The 27,060-nt window shown below is 36.0% G+C and overlaps 3 protein-coding genes and 1 long non-coding RNA gene across 7 annotated transcripts; 2 read left to right on the top strand and 2 right to left on the bottom strand.

Annotated features, from left to right (window-relative positions):
• The first annotated feature begins 2,652 nt into the window (after positions 1 to 2,652).
• LOC137743516 (uncharacterized) lies at positions 2,653 to 7,420 on the top strand. Its single transcript, XR_011069504.1, has 3 exons — positions 2,653 to 2,792; positions 3,347 to 3,412; positions 7,245 to 7,420. It is a non-coding gene; the product is annotated as an uncharacterized lncRNA (long non-coding RNA).
• Positions 7,421 to 8,591: 1,171 nt separating this feature from the next.
• Positions 8,592 to 14,162, top strand: LOC137741657 (putative disease resistance RPP13-like protein 1). The gene is made up of 3 exons (XM_068481354.1): positions 8,592 to 12,373; positions 12,449 to 13,403; positions 13,552 to 14,162. The coding sequence occupies exons 1-3, from the start codon at positions 8,895 to 8,897 to the stop codon at positions 13,678 to 13,680; spliced, it is 4,563 nt and encodes a 1,520-aa protein (XP_068337455.1). The 5' UTR covers positions 8,592 to 8,894; the 3' UTR covers positions 13,681 to 14,162.
• A 180-nt stretch (positions 14,163 to 14,342) lies between these two features.
• On the bottom strand, positions 14,343 to 18,901 carry LOC137741656 (anthranilate synthase alpha subunit 2, chloroplastic-like). 4 transcript variants are annotated; one of them, XM_068481352.1, is made up of 11 exons: positions 18,631 to 18,901; positions 18,061 to 18,245; positions 17,772 to 17,961; positions 17,184 to 17,335; positions 16,734 to 16,849; positions 16,240 to 16,486; positions 16,093 to 16,149; positions 15,740 to 15,892; positions 15,360 to 15,440; positions 15,081 to 15,167; positions 14,343 to 14,811 (listed from the first exon to the last, which is right to left on the bottom strand). In XM_068481352.1, the coding sequence occupies exons 1-11, from the start codon at positions 18,803 to 18,805 to the stop codon at positions 14,488 to 14,490; spliced, it is 1,767 nt and encodes a 588-aa protein (XP_068337453.1). In that variant the 5' UTR covers positions 18,806 to 18,901; the 3' UTR covers positions 14,343 to 14,487. The 4 variants fall into 4 exon arrangements, with proteins under 4 accessions (XP_068337453.1, XP_068337451.1, XP_068337454.1 ...); XM_068481350.1 differs by lacking the exon at positions 18,631 to 18,901 and having other exon boundaries at positions 18,061 to 18,450; XM_068481353.1 differs by lacking the exon at positions 18,631 to 18,901 and having other exon boundaries at positions 17,772 to 17,950; positions 18,061 to 18,273.
• Positions 18,902 to 22,768: 3,867 nt separating this feature from the next.
• Positions 22,769 to 26,546, bottom strand: LOC137741303 (cell division control protein 6 homolog B-like). Its single transcript, XM_068481026.1, has 16 exons — positions 26,239 to 26,546; positions 26,044 to 26,134; positions 25,732 to 25,952; positions 25,496 to 25,570; positions 25,305 to 25,414; positions 25,104 to 25,210; positions 24,960 to 25,019; positions 24,774 to 24,847; positions 24,572 to 24,622; positions 24,411 to 24,460; positions 24,001 to 24,139; positions 23,643 to 23,732; positions 23,418 to 23,480; positions 23,231 to 23,326; positions 23,000 to 23,095; positions 22,769 to 22,890 (listed from the first exon to the last, which is right to left on the bottom strand). The coding sequence occupies exons 1-16, from the start codon at positions 26,458 to 26,460 to the stop codon at positions 22,858 to 22,860; spliced, it is 1,578 nt and encodes a 525-aa protein (XP_068337127.1). The 5' UTR covers positions 26,461 to 26,546; the 3' UTR covers positions 22,769 to 22,857.
• Between the last annotated feature and the right edge of the window lie 514 nt (positions 26,547 to 27,060).

Raw genomic sequence — 27,060 nt, 5'->3', positions numbered from 1 at the left:
ACTAATCACTAGCACATCTCAATTTCGATGCCCACTGAACATTGAAGTTTGGGTGTGTCAGCGAACAAAATGTTTTTTTTTTTTTTAAAAAAAACATTATTATCTAAATTAAGGGGGAGATTATGAGATTAGCTTCATAATGAGCTAGCAATAATGTAGTTCAAATTTGTCTTTGGTGGAGAATCAAACCTAAGATCTCTTAGGTACTAGTGAAGATGAACACTACTAAACCGTAGTACTAAGTGACAATTAGAATTTTTTTTTAGTTTCTCTTTTTCATCTATCGACTGTTAAGGCAGGAAATTCTTGTATACATGATACATCAATGTACAATAAACACTTTTAAATGTAACGGCTGGCCTTGCACCCGATAAAATTTCAATGTACTTTACGGAAACCACGCGTTAAATGGGACCCCTTAAATTAGAGAATGTTTAACAGATGCTCAGGCTTTATAAAAAGTAGGGAGAAAGAAAAGTGGAAATTGATAGACCAATAAGCTACAACAAGCGTGCCCGCTTTATGACTAATGTGCACTCTGCTTTTTGACGACAAAAGGCTCCTGCGTGTTTTGTGAAATTTCCGGTCAGCTTCCATAATATGGCCCGAAAAGTTACTTTTCAGGTCAAAAGCGTGGAGTGTTTGTAAGAATGAGTCTAGTTATCTAATTATATGTTTTTATTTATTTTATACTCATTTTATATTTTCTAAAAATATTAAAAATTAATTAAAATCTTCTAATATTATGCATTTTCCAACTCCAAAAATATATATTTAATATCTTATAACAAAAAAACTAATATACTAACATAAATTTATTTGCAAAACATTCTACCCTAACTCAAGTAACAAATATATGAATGTATATAATACCTATAAGTGAGATATGAAACCTAATTAAAAGGTAGAAAAAACAGAACACACCTACAAGCAAGACATATTAATCTTTGACAGGTTGATTATAAAAAAAGAATCTGTCATATAGGTAGATAAATATAATTAACATGTGATATAGGTTGATTATAAAAATTAAAAATAAAATTTATAAATTAGGTTTAAAGCAGTAGGAAGAACATGAAATAACAAAAAGATAAATAAAAAGAAATAAGCAAAGAGATAATTGAGAAGAAATTTGATTTTTATAATAAATTTTATCATTGAACCGATAAATATTGACTAAAAAAATTAGACTTATATCAAATTTTTCCTAATAAAATATTAAGAATTTAACAATAAAAAAACTGTGGTGTCTCACGTTAAAGTATTACTTTGTGTTATCCCAACTAATAAGTTCTTATGTGACATAATGATGCCTCTTTTCCATTTCCTTTCATTTTTCATTTTCCTTTCGGTGCATTTCTCCTTTATCCTGTTCTTTTACACCTCTCTCGTTTTCGGTGCAACCATTCCTTTCATTGTCTTTTACCATTATTTAATCTTAATAAAAACTTATCAGCTCCAAAATTTTTGAAATTATGTTTTGCTCTACAATTAAGATTGAGTTTAATTCTATTAAGCCTTCTGGCTTGTAATTAACCTTCATGCATTAATATATATATATATATATATTTTTTTTAAATTTTCTCTCTAATTTGGTGAATTTTAGCCTTCCGACTCCTAGGTTTACGTTTCCATCCATTTACTACGCTCGTTGTGGGGGTCACTCGGCCATTGATTGTAGCATCCTTTTGCCTCTATGAACTCTTGAGAATCTAATCATGCAGCATTACCATTGAGAATCTAATCATACAGCATACCATTTTAATTATCTATTTCCCTGTAAGATTAAAGAACCCATTTACCATTCAAATGTGCTAGAATGAATATTAAAGAAAGTTAAAGTTTCATCATAACATCAATTAACAATATGAAGAGTAGCTAAACCTCTTATAAACTCATGCAAAGTTTATTCTCCCATCAATGTATGACTCATTTTCAACACGCCTCTTCATGTGCAGCGAATTTTCGAGCTTAACACGTGGATAACACAACGGGATGACGTGAAACATATGTGACCATTGATTTCACACGTGGGATAATCTGCTCTAATACTGTGAAGAAAGTTGAGGTTCCATCATAAAACCAATTAACAATATAAGAAATAGTCAAACCTCTTATAAACTCATATAAGATCCCTCAATACGAAGTTCATTCTCAACCAATATAACATTATTCACCCGATAAAATTCCAATGTACTATGTGGGAATCACTCCCCCCTAATTCGCGTGTTAAATGGGACCCCTTAAATTAGAGAATGCTTAACAGATGCTCGCCTTTATAAAAGCAGGGAGCAAGATAAATGGAAATTGACAGACCAAAAAGCTATGGCAGGTGTGCCTGCTTTGTGACTAAAGGTCGCTTTGCTTTTGACTAAAGGCTCCTCCATGCCTTGTGAAATTTCCAATCAGCTTCCAGCCGCCATAATACGGCACTGTATACAATGCACTACGTTTAGTATTGTATCTTATACCAATACGAAAACTTCAGTTGATGGGCACTGTTTACCAACAGTGATTTCACGAAAATACCTTTCGTTTTTCTTCCCATTCCTGCTTTTGCTTTTTAATGTTAAACAGTGGATTTACAAATTTCCCCCTACTATTTGTTGGCTCGGGGGTGCCACCACCTCTTAGAAGAGACCTGTTTGTTCCATTTGCATCCAGAATCTCCCCAGTTCTCTCTCTCACAAACCACGAACCCCAGCACAATCTCTCTCAAAACCTGTTAACCACAACACAATCCGGTCCCGATTCGAAGAAAGTTTTAAGCCCAGAAAAAGTTCGGTTTCATGGTGAGTTCTCCTACCAATTTGGGGCTTCTTTTTTTCTTTTTTTTTCTTTTTCTGGGTAGCATGCATTATTTTCTGAATTAATGATCGAGGACCCGAGGGCTTTGTTATAAAAAAAAAAAAAAAAAAAAAAAAGTAGTGGTTGTGGGTCAGGTAAGAAGTTTTTTAGGTACTCAAGATTCTTGAATTCTAGATGTGTTGAATTTGGTTTTGTTTTTCACTAATTGCATGCTTCATAGAATTAATACAAATACAAAATTTAAAAATGATTTTGATCCATAAATAATATTCAAATACTTGAAAAGTTTGTTTTAAATTGGGTTTGGTTTCATTGGTTTTTCTGATTTTGAAACTTTTGTTTTCAGGCTCCGAAGGCTTTTAAGGGCTTGTTTGATATTATGTTAAAAAAATTTCATCATTTCTCAAAACATTTTTTTTAAGAACATCTCTTAAAAACAATTTTCTTTTAAGACTCAAAAACTTGTTTAATATGAGATTTAAAATTTAAATTTAAATTTTAGATAAGATTGCTGAAATTAAGTTTGGTTGCTTTGCAGGGGAGTTTGTTTTGATTTTTTGTGGAGGAATTCCAGTTTCCGGCGCTTCGTATTCTTCAATTACAGGTAAATGAATGTTGCATGTGAAATTTTTTTTCAACAAAAAAAGAAAACCCTTTTGTTGGGTTGGGAGAAGCCATATTGCTTCTATTGGCATAAAACTATTCCCACACAATCAAAGTATGCAGTGGTTTGATAATTAAGTACAGAAAATCATCAGCTGATATCCTTCTTCTCTTTGCGTGATAAAATCATGTCTTTTAGATTATGGTGCTTATTCTGATTCTTATCTGTAACTGTACGTTGGTGATATAACATTATAGGCTTGGGGTAGTAGGTTTTGTAGTCTTTTCCTGAAATATAACTGAGTACATCATAATCGTTGCATTCCTTGGTTTGTGATTTTGTTGCTCTGAGTACCGAGGTTTATCTTTTGGTGCTCTCTGATTGGTTCTCACATTTGAGTCATCTCACCAAATCATTGATGTAGGTTTCCTCTTGAAATTTTAGCTTTGGAATAGGTAGGTGGCGATCTCTGCATGGCTCTATCAGTTGATTCACATAACCTAATAATTGAAGTCTTCTTTTCCTTGGGTTGGAAAAATCATTAGAGAGTAGTATTTCCTATTGAAATTAATTTTGCATAATTGCATTAAAATAGGCAATAATTCTGCTTGAGTTGATATTTCTTAAAGAAAAACTAATGAAAATGACATCAAGTCTTTACATTTTAATAAAAAAAATCATCCACTAACTTTATTTAATGATAAGGATAAAAGAATTTTAAAAAAATAAAAATAAAAAACCCAACTTGCGCTGGGCGCGTCCCCCAACCCCCCTTCCACACTCCACTTTTTTCCCCGATTGTCTGATACATTAATAGATTTTTTATTTATTTTATTTTTGCTTAGAATAATAAAAAGAGTTCAAACTGAATTACATTCCCCAGTTTCATATTTGTGGTGTTTTTTTTTTCCAATAATAGTCAAGATGATGAGAAATTTTTCAATGTGCCCAGAGCATAGGGTGATACATCATGTGTCTCTATACAAGTTGTGAGATTCTTGTGTTAAAAAATTAATTACACAAAAAATAAAATTTCTCGCTACTTACATAATAATACGTGATGTGTCACTTGTGTTATGGGTACAAGGTAAAGTTTCTCCAAGATGACACTCAAGCTCAAAAAATTGGATGGAGAGCTACATTTATTTTTGTATGTATGTAAAAAAATGTGAGGAAATTTTAATTTAGTAATTGAAAACAATTTTTTAAATATAATTATCGAGAACATAATCTTCTCAAGGTTTTGATCTAAAGGATCACTTCTGAGTTCATCATTTTTGGCGCAATGGGGGCTTTTGTAAGACCAAAAAGGGTCTAAGTTTCAAATCTTATGAAATTGAACCAAGAAGTCAACACTATTTATAAAACTTGACCATTAAGTAGACACTATTCATGAAACTAAACCAATAAGTAGATACTATTTATGAAATTGGACCAATAAGTAGACACGATTTATGAACTTAAGCAAGAATTAGGCACTATTTCTAAAACTAAACCAATAGGTGGAAACTATTTACAAAACTGGACTATACACAATTTACGAAACTGGACTAAGAATTAGACAATATTTATGAAACGAGACCAAGAACTAGGTACTATTTATGAAACTGGACCAATAATTAGGCACTATTTATGAAACTGGACCAAGAAAGAGACATTATTTATGAAATTGTACCAATTACTATACATTATTTATGAAACAAGACCCAAGAACTACTCTTTATTTATGAAAGTGGACCAAGAACTAGGCATTATTTATGAAAATGGACCAAGAACTAGGCACTATTTATGAAATTGGACTAATAAATATTGTAGTACTGTTGAGATAGTGCAGTTTCATACGTAGTGTTCGATTTCATAAATAAATTTCATAAACAGTGTCTTTGATGGACGCACGGGTCCTGCGTGTCAGGTCTTTTTTTTAATATTAAAATTATGTCATTTTCATTAAAATTTAAGTTATTTTGTCCTTTTTATTAAAATTTAAGGGTTTTTCATTATATTTAATTCTTTTTCATTAAATAAAGTTATAACATGGCTTTTGGTTAAAATAAACTTAGTCCAAGCCTTTTGCATGAAAGTTCCCATCTCTTAGTAAAAGAAACTAATATAATAATTGAGGGTCCGTTTGAAACCGCTTTTGCGCGGTTTAGAATCACTTCTGAATAAAGCACCTCCCACTTTTAAACCTAGAATCACTTCCCAAATAGGCACTAAGCAATACAAGATCCAAAAGCTTTAAATAATCATTTAAGTTAATCCACCTGCTAATTAGGAAGAAAAATAATCAATTTGTAAATTACTCTAATAACAGTGGTTGTGGAAAATTAGTATCCGGTCCCTAGTTACTAATGTTTATTGACTAAGACCTTATTAGTTTTCAGATTTTGATTAAAGTCTCTACCATTAATGTATTAATGAATTTAGATATCAGTTACATAATTTTTTAAAATAAAAATTAGTAATTGTTATAGGGTTTTAATATTCACACCCTTATTACACTCCTAATTAATTTTCAATTCAAAATATTTCCAAAAAAAAAAAAAAAAAATATTTAGTTTGCACCCATTAATTTTTTTTATAGAAATGTTTTCAATTTTTAATCTTAAATGTAACCATTCATATAACTTTTCAATTTTTTAATCCTAAATGTAAACAATACGTTTTTTTAGTATAACATGTACCCATTTTATTAAGATACATTCAATTTTTTTCTAATCTATATTTTGAACTTATATGGGTATATTCTATTTCGTTGATTTAAGAATGTATCCCCGTCAAGTTTAATCAAATAAAATTAATAATGTTATTAAGCTTTTTTTTTTCTGTGGTTTTGGAAAATGTACCCATGTTTTGGTACAATAATTTTTTTATTATTATTTATGAATGTACCCATGTTTATATATACACAATATATGAGAGTATAATTTATCCTTTAATATTTTTAATTCCACAAATTATGGGTTTTATTTAAAATCTCATAAATATAAAAAACTATAACTACAAATTTCAAATTTCAATTTAAAAATATAATAACCTACATATAAATACATTATTTCATTAATGTTAGGGATTTCGATCAAAAGCTAAAAACCAACAAGGTTTCAATTAAAAGCATTGTTAAAAAACATTGATAGTTTGGGACCGCATCCAAACTGTCCCCTTTGATAATTATTATTTTAAGCAATGCACATCTAAAACTATGATATCTCATCTTATCAATCTTAGATTTAAATGGTAACTAGAGATTACAAAGAGAGATGAAAACAAGTTTAATAACAATTAACGATTTTGTTATTGCATGATTCAGTGAGTTTCTTACTGAATAACATCGTAGAGGAGAAATGATCACTTGTAGGAAAATGATTCAATGAGTTTTAGATAACATTTGATTCATTTTTTAGTTGCTCAATAAGACGATTAAAAAGAAATTAGAGTGTGTATAAGTAACAAATTAATGAGAGTATGTAAAATGTAAAAAGAAATCAGAGTATGTAATGGGATCGTTAACAACAGAATAAAGAATAATGATTATGTTTATCTCATTGAATCAGCATTTTCTATTTGTCAAAGAATAAGACAAACATAATGATGTCTAAATTCAGAAGTTGGAATACAACTATGACTCATTGAGTTTCTATTTGTCAGGAAATGTAAATTGCTGGTTTCATATATTAAGTTCAATTGTTAGAAAGTAGAATTTTTCTTCGGTTTGGACGTGATTTTTTTTCATATATTTAATTACTTACAAAACTTGATCGTCTCTATTTCAACTCTATTTGCGTTATGAATAGCAACTCTTTCCAAGTTTAACATGGATTTATTTTTACAGTGGAATTATCTACAGAAAATTTCTCTAAAGATGCTTACAATGGAGGGACACTGATTCAGAACACTGTGGGCAAGTCTTTACAAGCTAATTCTATAGGTAATAGAAACTACGCCTTTTCTCTCTGCTTGCATGCTTTTTAATATTGAGAGAAATTGAAATTGTATTTTAGAATTAGTATTTTTCTTGATTCAAAACAAAAGGTCTATAATTTCCTTCCTACATTCCAGTATTTACATAGTATTGCTCATCGTAAATATATTTACAAATTTTAAATGTTTTATATAGTTTTGAAACACTCAACATAAGGGACCTTTGTTTCATATGTATTTATTTTTGGCTTAAATGTCAAAATGGTCCCTATGTTATAGCCACATGGCAAATTTGGTCCCCATGTTTTTGTGTTGGTTAATTTAGTCATTGTGTTTGTCTCTATTAGTCAATTAAGGACATTTCATTCAATTTCTTTTAAAAAATTCATAAGAAAAATTATATGAGATATTATTATCATTTCTCTTTACAGAAAAATGAAAATCAATGAGAAATAACACATATAAGAGATAAAACTTCAAATCTGAAAAATGATTAAGGTTGTGACATAGAAAAGAGAGGGTAATGTTAAGGAGGAGGTTGGGAAATTGAAAGGAGAATAATTTTTCTTTTAATTTTTAATTTTATTTCATTTCTAAATATTTTAAATCAAATAAATAATTTTATAAATAAGTTTACAGTAATTTATAAATTTTTTTACAGAAATTAGATGGAAATGTCCTTAATTGGCTAACAAAGATAAACACGAGGACCAAATCGATCAAATTGAAAACACATGGACTAAATTGACTCAATAACTAAAACACAAAAACTATTTTAACATTGAAGCCTTTATTTTTAGAACACTTCCAGCCCAGCCAAGTCCCCTGGGCGGTGAGCTCTGGAATCCCCCTACCCAAAAAAAAGAAAAAGAAGTCCAATAACCTCGGCTCCCCTGGAGCCCCCACTTTTCCCCCAGGTCCGAATTGACTGGCCCAACCACTGGGTGGTATGACATCACTTTGATGTTAGCCATGATTAGAAAATTATAAAAAATACAAAAACTTATAAAAAGTTAATTAAAAATATAAAAAAGTTATAAATTTTTTTCTATAAATACCATATTTTTTCATTTTACACCACATTTTAATATTTTCAAATACTTTTCAACCAATTTTTTATTGTCATTCCAAATTAAAAATAAAATTATTTCTTATTAAAAAAATATTTTAATACCAATAACTTGGGCTATTTGATGGAGATGCACCGGAACAGTTACTGTTTACTAGAGACAATTCCTAACTTACCATTCACTTTGGCAGATTGGGTTGCCTATAGCACATGGGGACATTTAGGGGTAGGGTTGCTCTAAAAAGTGGAGTGTAAGGCAGCCGACGAGAAATGCCAAACGAGAAATGACTCCAAACGCATCTACTTTTGTGTTAAATCTTTAAATATAATAAAGTCAGTCTTTATTTAATATCAATCCAATAACTCTCGATTTGAATTAGTTTATTTGCAGCGAAAACGAACCATAGTTTTCGTTACATTGATATTGCTAGCTAATTTGTGATTATCTTCCCCCAGCAAAACTCAATTCCATTTGCAAAGAAGAGATTGATCATGGTGTTGGCGGTGGTAGGTGGAGCCGCTCTCTCGGGTTTCTTCCAGCAAGTATTTGTGAAGTTGGATTCTCAGGAGGTCAGGAACTTCATCAGAGGAAAGAAACTGACTGATGGGTTGCTGAGGAAGTTGAGGATCAAGTTGATATCTGTCAGTGCAGTTTATGATGATGCCGAGCAAAAGCAATTACGTGACCCACATGTGAGGCTGTGGCTGCAGGAGCTTAAAGAGGCAGTCCTTGATGCTGAAGACCTACTGGACGAGATCAAGACGGAAGCGTTGAGGCGGAAAATGGAAGCTGAATTTGGAAGTAGCACAAGCAAGGTGCAAGACCTCATCTCTGCTTCTTTTCATGCTTTTGATGAGTCTGTAGACAGCAAGATAAAGGAAATTCTTGAGAGGCTAAGCTTCATTCTAGAACAAAAAGATAACCTTGATTTGAAAAGAGGTAGTAGACACAAAATCTCACAGCCTTCAACTTCTTTAGTAGAAGGCTCTGATGTGTATGGAAGAGATCATGAGAAGGAAACCATCATTCAATTGTTGCTATCAGATGATGTTACTTGTAATAAGATTGGCGTCATTCCCATCGTGGGCATGGGTGGGATCGGAAAGACCACCCTTGCTCAGCTCTTATACAATGATGATAGAGTGAAGCAGCATTTTGAGCTCCAGGCATGGGTTTGTGTTTCTGATGAATTTGACGTTGTTAAGATCACACAAAAAATTTATACGTCAGTCATTTCACAAACCTGTGATATGACAGACCTAAACCAGCTTCAAGTCAAACTCAAAGATGCTTTGGCGGGGAAGAAGTTTCTTTTTGTTCTTGATGATGTTTGGAATGAGAAAAACAATATTTGGGATTCCTTAAGGCGCCCCTTCGAGTCTGGAGCTCATGGAAGTAAGATCATTGTCACCGCAAGGAATGATGGCGTTGCATCTACAATGGGTACTATTCAAACCCACTATTTAAAGCACTTACTTGAGGAAGACTGTTGGTTTTTATTTGCAAAACATGCCTCCAAAGATGCAAGTGGTGTTGTAGATCCAAATCTTGAGGTAATTGGAAGACAAATTGTTAGCAAGTGTAAAGGCCTTCCTTTAGCTGCAAAATCTCTTGGTGATCTCTTACGCTCTGAATCAAATGTGAAGGAATGGGAAAATGTGCTAAAAAGTGACATATGGGAGTTGTCAGATGACAAGATTGACATTCTGCCGGCTCTATGGCTAAGCTACCAGTACTTGTCTCCGAAGCTGAAGCTTTGTTTTGCTTATTGTTCCATATTTCCCAAAGATCATAAATTTAACAGGTCTGAATTAATTTTGTTGTGGATGGCCGAAGATCTTTTACAACCCCAAAAGAAGACTAGGTTGGAAGATGTTGGAGAGAAATACTTTGATGATCTAATCTCACGGTCATTTTTTCAACACTCGTCTTCAAATGATTGTTTCATCATGCATGATCTGATGCATGATTTGGCAACTTACGTATGCGGGGAATTTTGCATTAGATTGGAAGACCATGACTTCTCATTGGACGTGAGCAAGGGTCATCATTTTTCTTATTTGCAATATTCATCTAATGTTGATTATGAGAGATTTGACACTATTTATGAAGCTAAGTATCTGCGCACCTTCATTTTTGGCGATCCCTATTCATTGCAGACGGTACGACTTGATCGCCTTTTTAAGCTACAGTGTTTAAGAGTACTCAAACTACGTGGGTATGATATCAGCGAGTTGCCTGATTGGATTAGCAACTTGAAGCATCTGCGGTACCTCAACTTGTGTGAGAATCCAATAAAGAAATTACCAGACACGGTATGCAGTTTGTATAATTTACAAACGTTGTTGGTGTCGTATTGTAAAGATCTAACTGAGTTGCCCACCAATTTGGGAAGACTTATCAACTTGCGCCATCTTGGTTTCAAAGGTACGAAAATAAAAAAGATGCCCCCCCACATGGGCAAGTTGAAAGATCTCCAAACATTTGGAGGTGAGTTTGTCTTGAGCAAAGATGATGGGGGATACATTGCTGAGTTAAAGGGGTTTCAGCATTTGAGTGGAAATCTTCATATTTCAGGGCTTCAAAATATCAAACATGCTGAGCATGCTTTGGAGGCCAAACTGAGGGACAAGAAGCTCAGTGAAATACATTTGAAATGGGAAGGTGACACTGCTGATTCTGAAAACGATAGCCGAGTGCTGGGCAACCTGCAGCCCAATACAAACCTAAAGGTACTGGCTATAAAAGGATACGGAGGTAAAAAGTTTCCAGGTTGGTTAGGAGATGAGTCTTTCTCTAATCTCATCACTCTCCAACTTGAGAATTGTGGATATTGTTTCTCCCTGCCAGCATTGGGGCAGCTAACGTCCCTCAAAAGTCTTGAAATTCATGGGTTGAATAAAGTGAAATTAGTGGGGTCTGAGTTTTATGGGGGAATTAAACCTGCATTTAAATCTCTGGAGTTTCTGAGTTTCCGCAGTATGCGGGAATGGCAAGAGTGGTGTTTCCCTGGAGGTGAAGAAGAACAAGGCGGACATTTTCCTAATCTTTGCGAGCTTCGTCTGCATTATTGTCCCAAACTAACGGGGAAAATACCGTTAGACTACTTCCCAAGACTTGAGCGGCTGAGTTTGCAGCAAGTTAATATCGAATCCCTTGCTTGTTCGCATGAATGCAATAAATTCAATATTGAACTCCCATTGCTCCGTGAGTTGGAAATATCAGATTGCCCGAATCTGGTATGTTTTGTGGGTGGTGGAGTGCTGCTTGCGCCCAACTTGAAGGAGATATCTATGTGCCGTTTTAAAAACTTGTGGTCAGTGCCAGAAGATATGCAAATCTCGCTCCCATCTCTTCCGTCTCTGTCCATAGAAGGGTGTAAAGAATTTAAATCATTTCCGGAAGAATCTAAATTCCCATCCCTCGATTATTTGGAGATAATGGAGTGCCCAGAATTTGTGGGTTTCCCCCATGGAGGAGGACTGCAAGCGCCCAACTTGAAGGAGATGGAAATCTATGAATGTAACAAATTCAGGTCACTGCCAGAGGAGATGCACACCTCTCTCCCGTCTCTTCAGTCTCTGTCCATAGGAAGGTGTAAAGAATTTAAATCATTTCCGGAAGAATCTAAATCCTCATCCCTCGATGATTTGAAGATAATCGAGTGCCCAGAATTTGTGGGTTTCCCCCATGGAGGACTGCAAGCGCCCAACTTGAAGAGGATGGAAATTACGGAGTGCCCAGAATTTGTGGGTTTCCCCCATGGAGGAGGACTGCAAGCGCCCAACTTGAAGACGATGGAAATTAAAGAATGTAACGAATTCAGGTCACTGCCAGAGGAGATGCAGGCCTCTCTCCCGTCTCTTCAGTCTCTGTACATAGAAGGGTGTAAAGAATTTAAATCATTTCCGGAAGAATCTAAATTCCCATCCCTCGGTTATTTGGAGATAACGGTGTGCCCAGAATTTGTGTGTTTCCCCCATGGAGGAGGACTGCAAGCACCCAACTTGAAGATGATGGAAATTAATGAATATAACAAATTCAGCTCACTGCCAGAGGAGATGCAGGCCTCTCTCCCGTCTCTTCAGTCTCTGCACATAGAAGGGTGTAAAGAATTTAAATCATTTCCGGAAGAATCTAAATTCCCATCCCTCGATTATTTGGAGATAACGGAGTGCCCAGAATTTGTGGGTTTCCCCCATGGAGGAGGACTGCAAGCGCCCAACTTGAAGACGATGGAAATCAAAGAATGTAACAAATTCAGCTCACTGCCAGAGGAGATGCAGGCCTCTCTCCCGTCTCTTCGGTATCTGCGGATAAAATGGTGTAAAGAATTTAAATCATTTCCGGAAGAATCTGAATTCCCATCCCTCGATTATTTGAAGATAAAGGAGTGCCCAGAATTTGTGGGTTTCCCCCATGGAGGAGGACTGCGAGTGCCCAACTTGAAGACGATGCAAATTAAAGAATGTAACGAATTCAGGTCACTGCCAGAGGAGATGCAAATCTCTCTCCCATCTCTCGAGTCTTTGTATATACGCCATTGTCCAGAATTGGAATCATTTCCGGAAGGGGGATTGCCGTCTAAATTGTGTGACCTCACTATCTTCAGTTGTAAAAAACTGATGGCAAACCGTATGCGGTGGGGTCTACAAACGCTCACCTCTCTCAAATACTTGGGTGTCGACTTCTCAAAATGTGAAGAAGAAGAAATTGGCGAATCATTTCCAGAAGAGGGGCTGCTGCCAACCACTCTCACTTCTCTCAGAATCCTCCATCATCCGAATCTGAAAACCATTGACGGCAAGGCGTTAAGACACCTCATCTCTCTCGAGTCGTTGAGGATTTCTTTTTGTCCTCGACTCCAGAGCTTGCCAGATGAAGGGCTACCCACTTCTCTTTCTCGTCTACGAATCTACAAGTGTGATTTGCTATCACAACGGTGCCACAGAAACACAGGAGAAGATTGGCCCAAGATTTCTCACATCCCCGAAATATTGGTTGATCAGTATGACTGAGAGATATGATTTGCAATGGTACGTAATTCGTCAACGTTCGTATATGTGTTTATTTACGATCTGGCTGTGTAAATTTTAAATCATAAACATGTTTCAAATGTTAATGTTCACATAATAACAAATTTTACAGGTACTAATGTCCCATATAAACTTGAAAGTATTTGCGATAGAAAGATACGGAGCTACAAAAATTCCAAATCGGTTAGGAGATGACTTGTTCGTTCTCTCATCTTGTTACTCTTCGACTTGTGGATTGTGAACATTGGTTTTCAATGCCAGCATTGGCACAGCTACCATCTCTCAGAAGGCTTGAAATATATGATCATGTTTAGTTTGTAAAATATGGATGATGATTTCATTTCTGTGGAACTGTGAATCTATGATCATGGTTGAATGTTGTAAGACCAGAGTATCGAAAACCCTCTGTTGTTTACTAATCGATCTCAAGCGGTCTAGATTCGATTTGTTTAATTAGTATTGCAAGATGATCTTATCTGCTAATCATGTCTTATCAAATGATTACCATTTCATCATGCCCTTAGGGATGCATAGAGCTTCAAAAGTTTTCAAGTTGCTGCGCATGTGTTGCTTCTAAAAGAAACTTTCTCAAGTGTTGAATTAAACCTGGACTCCAAGATTGCAAAACGACAGAATGTGGTGATTCCCTTTAGAAAATGTATATCATGTTTACTGTATGTTCATAGTTTGAACCTTCGTTTATGCAATGTCGCTCTTGTTTTTGCTCTCTTGTATGACCTGATTTTCACACAATTCTCACCGGAAAACCAATAGAAATGTTTATGAAAATTTGATAGGTCTCACTTGCAAATTGTTTCAAAAACCCTAACAACAAAAATGAAAAGTTTGCAACGTTGGCCAATAAACAATCAAAGGTGAAAAGAATTTGAAACTTTCGCAGGATTCTTACACATAGAACTATTGAAATATATATTAAACTCACATTATTCATACAAAAAGAAGACTCACCTCAACTCACGGCTAAAACTGCCAAGGAAAACTTGAAATATATTACAAACCAGATTCTGTATGCGAGCAAAAAACGCATTCAATTATCAACGAACGAGGACTCCGCCAGATCAATAGCGCGCGCAAGAGCAGCAGCTTTGTTCTCGCACTCCCTCTGCTCATCGGCTGGATCACTGTCAGCGACAATTCCTGCCCCGGCTTGGAGATGAGCAACCCACTCTCTGCGCTTGTTTGCATCCTTGTATGAATACATTGTATCATACCGAAAGCTAGTTGGGAAAACAATAGTTCTCAAAGCAAGGGCAATGTCCATGTTGCCAGAAAACGAAATCCCCCCAAAGCCACCACTGTATGGACCACGTCTAGTCACTTCTAGCTTATCGATCAGCTCCATGGCTTTCACCTGCATTGCAGTAGAGCTAAGAATGCAGAATCTCAAAAAATTAATCCTAAGCGAGTCCGTATAAGATAGATTAGGAAATCATGACATCAGGTTCCATATATCAACCAATAGTGGTGTAATAAACCGTTTCCTAACTAATTAGGTTAATCCTCATGGTTTGTACTCATAGGATTATACAGGTTAATTAAATCTAGGATCAATTTAGCTAATTAATAAGAAATAAAACAAGAATGCCAACAAACAAATTAAAAAGGGCTCATGAAGAAAACCTTCGGTGCTCCACTGACTGTCCCAACCGGCAACGCAGTACGCAGAACATCCCAGCTAGTTAAATCATCAAGTAACTCTCCAGTAACCTACAATTAAATTAAAGTTTCGTCCCTTAATTCAATTGGTTGTTGAGTACATACATTACACTCATGACAATAGATATAGACCCCATGAGAAAATAAATTCTGAAACTAATGTCTACAGATGCGCGGATGTGTCATCAATCGTTATAGATATTAGGTTACTTATTATGTGTATCACCGAAAGGAGATACTTACTGTTGAACTTATGTGCATGACATGGGAATAACGCTCAATGTTCATGAGCTCCTCAACCTTGACAGAACCAGGTTTTGAGACCTGCATGAACAAATTATCAATCGCATTATTATGGCCACAATATACTAAATGAAAGAAACAGATTATGATGAAATTCTTATAAATATTGTCACGTAAGCCATGAACAGACAAGGCACCAAGTGTGAACTTATTAAGCTAATGCTGAAATATACATCAGTGAAATACTTTTTACCCGCCATGGACTGAAAATAGATACCAGGGAGAATAAAATTTAGCATATGCATGGTATTACACTCTGGAGAATAAAGTTCAACATACAGTAATAATCATACAAATACGAGAAAGGAAAGATTATAAACCTTCCCAACATCATTCCTTCCCAAGTCTACAAGCATAATATGCTCTGCACATTGCTTTTCATCATTCAAAAGCTGCTTTTCCAGCATTAAATCTTCTTTAGGTGTTTTTCCTCTTCTAACTGTCCCAGCAAGAGGCCGGTTGGTGATCGTTTTCTAATAACAAAAATAAGAAATGAAAATCTCAGCAATTTATTGCTAATGACAACTACAACACTATAGTAGGAAAACAAAAGGGACCAAAGAAAACATAAAATGTAGGACATCTTGTAGGAACCATCGTAGAGGTTTAGGAGCTAGCAACAGAATAAGATGAACACTCAGATGTTAAAATTTTTTGGACTTCCTTTACTCACCTTCTTGACACGTGTCAGAATTTCTGGACTTGAAGCAACCAGAATACAGCCTCTAGCCTGATCATGGAAGTATATACTCGTATAATCTCAGAATTACAAGGTGAACAAGTAGATTGGCACCAATGACTCACTGAAAACGAGGCAAACCTGTAAATAAGTCATATATGGACTTGGATTAACTATCCTCAATGCTCGGTAAATTTCAAATGGGTCTGCAAATGTTCGCCTCTCAAAACGCTGGCTTAATACAATCTGAAATATGTCCCCAGCTAGAATGTGTTCTTTAGCTTCCAAAACTGCCTCCTTATATTCCTCACTTGTCAAGCTTGAGTCCTCCAATTTAGTACCAAAAAGTTGAGTGTTGAACTCTATTGAACCTGCAGGCAGCCTCGGGCTGAAATTGACAGTCGGTACATTTTTACATCAACCTTAAGTTTTTTATTTTTAAAAAAAAGTAATTAACAAGTATGGAGAATTAATTCCCCCAGCCCTGAGGCAGCCTCGAGTTAAAATTGACCTTTGAATAATTTATGATTAAAACTGGTATTAAAGAGGGAGGGATGAGTAAGAATATAGGAGGGGAATAGAAACTCAACAAAAAAATAGAAGAGAAATGTGAAAGAAAGGAGTTGATTACTCACGTGATAATGTCATGCACTTTAGATAGCAATGTTTCCAATCTATTTATTCCATCATTGAAGGCCTCGTCAACAGAAGAATATTGATCTAATTGCACCCAGTGAATTACATGTGCTTTCTATAGTAGACAAAATTGTAAAATAGAAATGGTTATAGCCACAACAGTAGCACCCTATTTGTTAAAATAAAAATTTACAACCAAAGCATGCAGTTAACTAATTCTCCTAGTTCAGTAATGGAGTAGGATGCAAATATTCTGATTCAACGTGGCGGAAAAAACAAACAAGAACTTTGAAGAAAAAGAATAAGCATAAGAGCGAGTAACTAGGAAGAAAAAAAAAACTATTTTAACAGAAAAAAAGCAGATGTCATTATGCTGACATGCATTTGAATCAAAGTGTTTCCAATTTATATATTTTCTTCACTAAAATCTAGCATGAAAATCACAGTACCTTGTCCACATGATCGAACACTATCACATCGTCATAAAGACCAAGATGAACATCAGGAAGATTTCTGTCATCTGGTGGTGCACTCGGAAATGGCAGCTTTTTCTTCTCAACATAACGTACTGTATCATAAGAGAAGTAACCAACCCAGCCGCCTGATAAAGAGAATGGATGTTGTTAACCACCAACTAGTGACTTCAAAAACCTCAAATTTTTAAGACTGAATTATACAATAATACGAGGATAGATTTATGGCAATTTTGTGACAAGTAAGTCTTTTGCGAGAGTCCAGAATATCACACAATACTTAGTTTGAACACAGTACATCTGCAACCTAAAAAATGTACAGGGAAATATGAGCTGTACTGATAGCCCACAGTTCTACTTGCCTAATCCAAAACTTTGAGACAAAAGGAAAAAATTAAGCAAAGCGTGGTCTTCATTTTTATAAATACCTTCACCACAACTTTACGAGTCTAAGCTTTGTTAACAAACCACATTTAAGGAGAAGTGGTTTACTTTGAACTGAGAGGATTAAGATAAGAGTACTACTAAAAAATTTAAAGCATGTTGTTTGTGTACTGATCATACCACAAAATGCTTCTGGAAGTTCATCAAGAAGTTGGGGTGTCCATCCCTCCATGATTCTCCGAGGAACAGTCATTGGATCCTCCACGATCTCCTCTGTCCTACAACCTTCTCTGTGGTCCATAATGGTAACCATGTTCTCCTTAGCCACGATTTCAATGGATGGTTGGGCACCAATAAAACTGTACCGGCCCTAACAAATGATTGACACCAAAAATATGTAAGTCATTAATTATTGTCTAAAGTCAGATGCAAACAAATACAAATGATACAAGGGGCTGAGGACGCTTACAACATTGGAGTCGTTGGAACCCGGCTCAACTGACTCAAACAGAAAACTTGGAGCATCTCTATCATCCTCTTTAACCAGACACCGGTAAGCAAGAACAGGAGTTAGATGATCCGAGAATATGCTCCGAGACAGAGGAATTAAATTCCCCTTCTTCGAGGCTTCTACAAACTTCTCTGATTCGTCGGCTGCAGTAAAATCAATCGTACAAATCAAAACTCGCATTAGTATAACCAATTCAGTTCCTTACAAACAGACATTGCCTGACAGAATCAAATTTTGAATTCTAAAATTTGGACAGATTATAATCATATAATGGCCACCACTCTCATTGTTCAGCTAATCGAACCAAAATTAGCATTTTACAATGTAAATCAAAACACAATTAACTAAAATCCCAGAAATTCATTTTCTTTATTTTTTTTTTCCAGCAAAACAATCATAGATACTCAAATGTAAATGGCTAATACTCGATTATCCACCCAAAGTTCCACATTTTCTCGGAAACCAAACACATCCCAGAAAGAAAATGTAATTTAATCAACTGCTCCAGAAGAAAAATTGAAAATTTACCCAATGAGGAAGATGAGAGGCCCGAGCATCTCAATGTGCGGACACGGGGCGTGGCGCGAAGCAGAGACAGAGAGCTGGAAACTCTATTATGAAATTTAACGGAGACCATTGACGGCGTCGGGAGAGTTAACGGCAGTTGACGGGAGCCAAAACGGCTAGGGTTTCCAATTTCCATGGCAGAAGACGAAGAAAGCAGGATGGTTTTGAGTTTGAACAGACGAAGTTGCCGTGGTGACTTCTGAGAGGCTGAGACTGGAGAAAGACTGAGCCAGACACTGCTTATTGGGCTTTGACTTTGGGCTCAAATATCCTAATAACTCAAATTAGTAAAACTATGCGTGCATTAAGAAGTTAGTATAAAATAGAAGACGAAAAAAAAATAATTTAAAGATAGAAATTAAAAATGAAGAAATATTTTCGCATAAGCTTTTTTATTTTAAGAACATATTTACTTATTTATGTTCGTTGATTTTACAATTATTGGAGAGAAAATTAATATGCATAAATCACTTTTTAACATTATGTTTTCTATTCATAAAGAAAGAAATCAAATGATTCTATAATAGCATGACAAAAAATGGACTTTGTATGTGACGACCCGTCCCAATTTATTATATAATTTTCTTCCTGAGTGTGTAAAGTGACAATATTGCCCTCTTTCGTTTAGTGACGTGGACGAACATATGCAGTTTTAAGTTAATTTCTCCGTTATCGTAATTAAATGGTATTCGTCGTCACGAGCACGTTGACACAAGTTAGGCCCGAATAGCAGTCGTAACGAGAAAGTTACGTCCGATTAAACATGTAAATGGGTAGAAATATATTTTTAAGGTTGAGTATACCTAGCCCTACCCCCCAATCGTTTTAGTTTCTATATGTCCTACCCCAATCAGATATTTGGGTTAATTGTTGTTGAACCAACTAAAAACTATAATTCTCTCTCTCTTTCTCTTTATCTCTGTTGCCCAATCAGGCTGACCCACACATGCACACACACGTACACCTTTCTCCCTCTCCTACCTTCTTGACTCTTCTCCCTCTGTACACCCGAGACCCTCAGCTCACAAACCTATCAAACTTTCACGGATCAAGCTCGAAACTAGTGCTAGCTTATTCATCTCAACCTCACGATCCTAGTGATACCCTTAAGCTATCGAACGGACGACAGGAACTTGAGAAACCTGAAGCTCCGGCGAGTGCCTTTTTGCTTCGACGTGATCCCAGTGAGATTTCAGAGATTTAAGGCTTGGAAAGGTATCCACTCAACTTTGTTAGCACTTTGGAGTAGTTTTGGAGTATTTTGGACATCGGAATAGGCAAATTCACAAAGTTACATAGTTGGCCGTTTTTTCCAATGATTTTTTTGACCATTTTTTGTAGGATTTTGGACTCTTAATAGGTACGATTGTGTTCTACTCTTTGAGACCTTCAAATCCATATAAATTTCATGGATTTTAGTTATGAAATGAAGGAGATATAAGCTTTAGAAAATTTTCTAGAAACCGACGAGTGCAGACAGCGGTGGACGGCAGAGACCTGTGGAGTGACCGGAGAAGAAGGGGAATATTCTGTTAACTTTAACGAAATATTCTAACGGCGTCAGGTAACACCATTAGAATTTAACAGAATATTCTGCTATTTTAACAGAATATTCCTAACGTCGTTAGGGTTTTCGTCCCGTGTGCCAAGCATGTGCCTGTGTGTGGCCGGCACATGTGGCCGTGCCTTGGTCGGCGCGTGAGGGTGTGTCAGGCATCCAAATTTTTTTCTAAAAATATGGGGGTGTTCGTGTTGTCGAGTAGATCACGTTGGTATATTCAAACACCTCATTTGAGCAATGTATGAGGAATTAATCCTAGGCTTTGTTTATGTGCTATCGAATTAACGTTAAAATAGTTATTTCACATATAGGTGAGGCGTACTCCGAGAATGAGCGTGGACAAGTGAGGTTAGGGGGCTACGATTCTGCTACTTATTAGTGAGTGTGCATTTGTTTTCTATATATATATATATGTTTTACGATTTCCAAAAACGTTTTTAAATGAATTTATGCCTTGCATGCCATGTCTATACCGCTTATTACTATATTGTTGCATTAGTATGAATTGTGAATTGTACTATTTGATGATGCGAAAGCTCAAGTAAGCTTCAGGTGAGTTAGCATGTGATTGGTCTTGTTGCATTGCATATTGCTATGCATTTATGCATTTAGAGCTTATTATGCTGCATCCCGGTGTTAGTGCTCCCACCCGAGGCAAGGGCACAGCTTTCACATGATTGTTCACATCCCGCACCGCACGCTCACCTTGGATCCAAGTTTTGGTGCTAGCCTGTTGTACAAATCACAATAGGTAGTTTCGACTCGTAGGTGACCTGCGATCTATCGCACATCTTTCACATGATTGTAGCACCTGAGCGTATTTATTTACACCTAACCTGTCGTACAGGTCACATTAGGTGACTCCGACTCGTGTGCAGACATATGTTGATGAGCCACAGGTCCAGTCGTACAAGTCACGTTAGATGACTCCGACTAGCATACTATTTTATATTGGTTTCACACATGGCTTACATTTATTATTGCTGAAATATTATGACATGACATGCTTCGGTTTTCATTGCTCTTGCGTATTGGTTTTCATACCTAAGTAGTAGTATTTTCTGGAAATTATACGGGTTTTACAGAGAGGGGTTATTATGTTCATAAAGTTAAATGTGTTTTCAAACCCTTTGTTTTTGCCCACTCACCCTTCTGTTTTGCGCCCCTCCAGGTTCTAGGTAGCTGTTCATCTTTGGTGGCTCACAAGGACTACACGGCGGTTCTGATGTTTCCATAAATAAAAGTAGGGATCTTCTCCCTGTTTGTATAATTAGTACTAAGTTAGTTCAACTGCACTATCGTTTTACCTATGATCTGATATGTGTGTATCTTTTACTTGATCACTTTCACACACTTAGTATCTCTAGTTAAATAAGTTTAGTTTTGGTTTTTAATTATTCACATTTCTTTTATTAGTATCACTTCTATTATGCACTTGGCTACGTCACTCTCACGTGACGACTAGCAAATCTCGACTCCGGTCGAGGTTTGTCATTGTACTTCTTTGGCAATAATTGGTATTTACTTGTTATTGTATTTACAAATTTTCTTAAATATAAAATCAAGTAATTCTAATTTACATGTTATAAAATGGGTGATCAATAAACGTATAATTTAGGGTATGGTATCAATTTAATAAATATGCATGTTATAGCGTGGGTTGATTGACAAAATCATGCGACAGTGATGCCATCTCACAAAAAGATTAGTTAATTATCACATCATTTCATGTGTCTTTTCACACACATAATTGCTAGGAAATAATGAGAATTGAATCCTTATCGTGAACGTGAGAGATCATAATGCTAGTTCTTTAGTATCATAAAAAACATGAAAATAAATAAACATTATTATCTTTTCAGAAAGAAGAATGTGTTACATTCCTATGTTTATACAAAATAAGTTGTATCTTTTGAATTACAAGTATAACATAAACTAATTCAACAACTTCTCTCTGTAGTTTTCTTTTGTATCATCTTTTTAAAGAACGAAACGGCGAAATTGAACTCCTGACGGAAACTGGTCTGAAATTAGATGCCTCTCGTCGCCGGAAATCTGCATTCGAACAGTAATATGAAACTATAGGAGATAAAAACGACCCCTGACGGAAACTGGCAAGATAAATATTGATGAGTAAATGGTGAAAACTTGGCTTCCAAGGCACATTATCTGCAGGAAAGTTTTCACTGGACATAGATTTTATTTCAAATGTGCAATGAATAATCTTTTTACCAGCATTGTTGCTAGCCCTATGTTAACGTCTTCATTTGTATGGTTGAAGCATTCAGTTCAAAATATAAAAAACGACCCAAGCCAACAAGTCTCCCTACTTTGCTAGGGTCAAAGGAAACATCAATCGTACGCAGCTTGCTTTGCAAAGAGGCTATTATATAACTCGAACCGGTGACCTTTCGGTCACAAAGGAGCAACCTTTCAGTTACGCCAAGGCTCGCTCTCATGCAGTTCAATATATGAGATGCACAATTCGTAATCAAGGCAATGCATTTCGAGAGAACTGTAAAAGGTAAGGTTTCGGACCTTGTATTTGAATTTTGAAGCAGGTGGGAAATGGGAGCCGCCGGTATCAAGCATAAGAAGAATCTGGAGTACATATTCTTTGAATACAACTACTGAAGACAGTTCCGAAAGAAACGAATTCCCTGTTCAAACATAAAAGAGGTAAACATCAACAAGCTGAAAGAAATTACAAGATTATATCGTAAATGAAAACCGGAGTTTATAAGAGGCTTGGATATATTGTGACCTCACCTGTAGTGCAAAAGTGATGTCTGCTTCATCTGCTGCATTCGTTGTCACTCTTTTAAGTTTTTCGTCTCGAGATTGACCACCCAACTTCAGGAGGCCCTGCACGTAGATGATGCCTCAGTAAGTAACTTGTTTCTGCTTTACCAAGTTGGTGAATTCGTATTAAAATCTAAGAACGTATTGTCAGAGAACACCGATACAAGGAATGTTATATTAACAGATGTATTTGCTGACCTGGTCATTTAGCACTCTGCACATACTTGAAAATTCAAAAATTCCGACTGGTGGAATTAATGTTGATTTGCAGATGTCTATATAAGATTTATTTAGCTGCAAATATGTGAAAAGCACAGAAATCAGCAACGTAAGTTTTAAATGCTTTTGTTATCGTTTATCATCAAACAATGGAAAGGAAACATACCTGTGCTACAGTTGAATCCTTCTTTTTCCCACGGAAAAGCCTCACGGCAGAGCAAAGTATAATCTGTTATGAAATAGGACACTTGCATTAAAATTAATGATAGGATGCCAATCTATATGTTCGTTTCATGGATCAGAACTAGAGTAACTATTTCTGAAGAATTGTATTACTCAAAAGCCTCACAGCCTACATTCAACAAGTACAAGTCACCAGAAAAAGGGCTACCTGTTGATGTTGCGGAAGACTTTGTATGGTATCCACTACTGGTGATTTGAATGTCTTTGACAAAGCAGAAGCCATATGACCAATTGTCACCTGCAACACACATAAGTGAAAATTTAGAACCTAAATAGTTAAAAAATTGAAGTCTGCATTGCGAAACTTTTAGGTTTTCACAATTCAAAGTATTTACTTGAAACTTTTGGAGTTAAAGAATGAATCAAATAAAGATAATGGAATTGGAAAATTTCTGAAATCTTCTTGCACGAACAAAAGAATGAACTGAAACGAATGCATGAAATCTGTCAGTTTGGTGATTCAGATAAGTTCTTGAAGCATGTGGGGATCAAGGGTGATCGCTTACAACATCAGTCTCCTGTTTTTTCACAACAGGAGCTGGAGCAGTTGCCGTCTGCTGCTCAAAGAATGCATCCACTACTGATGATGAATTCAAGTTCTCAGCAGATTCTTTCACCTCTGCTTCCAGAATCTCAATGGCACTCCTGGAAAAAAGTTTAGGAAAAATTACGCTCATAACCCCACGCAATGCTCCTACAAATAGAATAAAAAATCACCAGATATATAGATGCATTCTCTGACATTTATATGACTTGTAACTTGTAAGGCATTTACATTTTCTGATACATTGATGAATCTAAAGTGCTTGTTCCTTTCAATTGCACAGTCCATGTCTATTCCAATTAATCAGAATCGTCTAATTCAGACACCTTTCTTACAATTTAATAATTTATCATGCGACTCAACAAAACTAACCTGCAAATACAAAGAGCTTTCCTCATATCTCCAGATGCGGCAGCAACTTTCTGCCATTTTTCATTGTAAGTACTCAGCCTATATGCTTTTAATATAAAAATTGGTAACATCTAAATCCAATAAGGATGTTCTTGAAAATATGATAACAATAGCAAACTTACTCTTGCACAAAGTTCTAATGCTGGTGGTTGAAAGACGGTGTAAGGTAGTGTCTGTTGGACCACAATAACTGTTAGTAGTCGGTAAATAAACCAAGACAATAAGAGAGAACAACTCGTATATGAATACTCCACAGCAAGGGAGAAAAAAAAAATTTCCTAATTCAGGCTCGTGATTAATTTATAAATGAAGGCATAAACTTACAATTAACCTCTGTTGAAGAATCCTGAGAATCTGGTCATAAGAGTATGCCCGAAAAGTAATAACCATAGGTTTGCCTAGAACATGAACATAATACGTAAGCACACTAGTTGCTAGTAAGTACTACACCCCAAATACAGTACAGCATCTCATTGAAGAAAAACGAGTTAACAAAGCTACTCAACTCACAATTTAATGACTGAAGTCTTGGAAGAAAACGACCGGCCAGGTCTATGGCATTTGCCACTCCTGCAAAAGCATAAATAGTATAAGAACTTCACATATTACTACAAATTTGTAACTGAACTTACCTTATATTAACTAGATTAGTACCTATGAGTATGCATCTCGAGAATTGGTACGTTGTGAGCATAAAAAGATCATGAAGCACCACCCGGTCTTTAGTAATTAAGAAGTCCAACTCATCAGCTATTACCAGCCTGATGGAATAGAAACTATTTTAGTATAACCACTCTTTATTACATTCTGTCAAATATTGCTCAGATCGTGTTCGAACGAGGATAAATTACTTACGTCATCTTCCTTCTAGAATACAAAGGCTTTTGAGAGTACAAATTTTGGAGAAGCTGCAGGGATGAGGTTTTGCTTTTAACTTCCTTTGGCGTTTGGTCTTTACCAAGTATCTGCCATTGCAAACCAAATGTGAGCACTTCATCTGTCATAACTTACAACCAACAACAGAAGAAGCATTCGAGTTTCGTTACCTTAGCGAAAATATCAGAAGTCTTTGTTAGAGAAGAACAATTCAAAGCCAACACATCCGGTTCCTCAAACCCAGCCTGGCAATAAGAACAATTCCCAGTGTTAATTAACACTTCGTATCTAAATAACACATTTTTCGGACATGGCACATAAAATAAAAAATGTAGTATACGTTTCAAAGATTCTATGATACTTGTACAATTAAGCACATAAAAGCGTTGAGAAGCAATTAGCTCACCTCTCCTGCCCAATCAACCAAAGCCTGCTTCACTTTCTCAATGGACAGCGATTTTCCGGTCCCGGGACACCCACACACATACAAACTTCCAGCCTTCTCTTGCTCTATGCATTGTTTCAAGAACTCCAAAACCCTCTTCTGCTCGTCTTCCCGGCACGAAACAGTTGACGGCACGGTTGAAACGTGCAATGCCTCCTTCACCTCACTGATTTGCTTGCCATCTACACATCCAACCAAAACAATTTCCCAGTCCAAACACCAAAGACACACATTTTCCCATAAATTAAATTAATTTCGCTTGAAAACAGTCACCTTTCAGGTTCCATTTTAGTTTCTCAACTGATTTTTCGACTGATTTGCACGAAGTCTGGACCTTCTTTTTGGTGAAATACTTCTCAATTCCCTGAAATTATTTCCAAATTAACCAACGAGATAAAATCGATGGCTTTATCAATCTCTCAAATTACTTCGCAATCGCAACATATCAACAATAAAATCCAATCTCACGTTTGCCTGAGTGTTATCGCAAGTACTGAGCCGCTTTCGAGGCGAACCCAATTTCATGGGCTTGGAGATCGGACTAGGCTTCATCGGCGACGAGTTGGATCCGAGCCTCCGCCTCGGAGGCGTGGAACCGCCGGCGGATGGGACGGCATCGGGCGTACTCTCCGATCGGGTGGCCATGATGTCTTTGTTGAGTTCAAGGCTGCGTTTGGCGATGGCGGGCATTGTGTTTGGAGGGAAAGGAAAATGGCGTGCAGGCGGGCGAGGCTTCGAACACGCTGGAAGAAACGGGTGGGAGATGTTGATCAGGGTTAAATTTTTAGCGGGAAGAAAACTTGAGTTTAGCGCGCTGTCGCGCGCGCGGTTGCTAAATCGGGGCGCGGTACAAAAGGTGAGCTGAGGTTAGGGTGTTTGATTCAAATCTTCAAGAATTAAATATCTACAAATATTCTCGCACATTTATGTTGCATTAGCCGGAAAATCTTGGATCAAGTCGATGATCACGTTGTATGTCCGACCAATCTTACGATTTTAAAAGAAAAATACTAAAGAGATTATATTGTTAAATTATGTTTTGTAGATCATATAATGTGACACTTGGTGGTTAATTTTTTTTTAATAATTTAACAATAAAAAGTCAAATCATCAATCGTTGGTTTATAAAATATGATTTAAGTAGATAAGTCTTTACCATTACCCATTTGAAAACTCTTATATTTTGGTTACATTTGAGGAAAATGATGATCGCCGAATCCTTTTTCTAGAAATCCTAGAGAATCATGTGATCGTGATCGTTCATCGTACATTGTACGGTCAAAAATCATT

Source organism: Pyrus communis, chromosome 8 (genome assembly GCF_963583255.1).
Source record: "Pyrus communis chromosome 8, drPyrComm1.1, whole genome shotgun sequence".
Lineage (NCBI taxonomy): Eukaryota > Viridiplantae > Streptophyta > Magnoliopsida > Rosales > Rosaceae > Pyrus > Pyrus communis.
The sequence above is the reverse complement of the archived record's forward strand: the minus strand, read 5'-3'. Positions and strand labels throughout refer to the sequence as shown.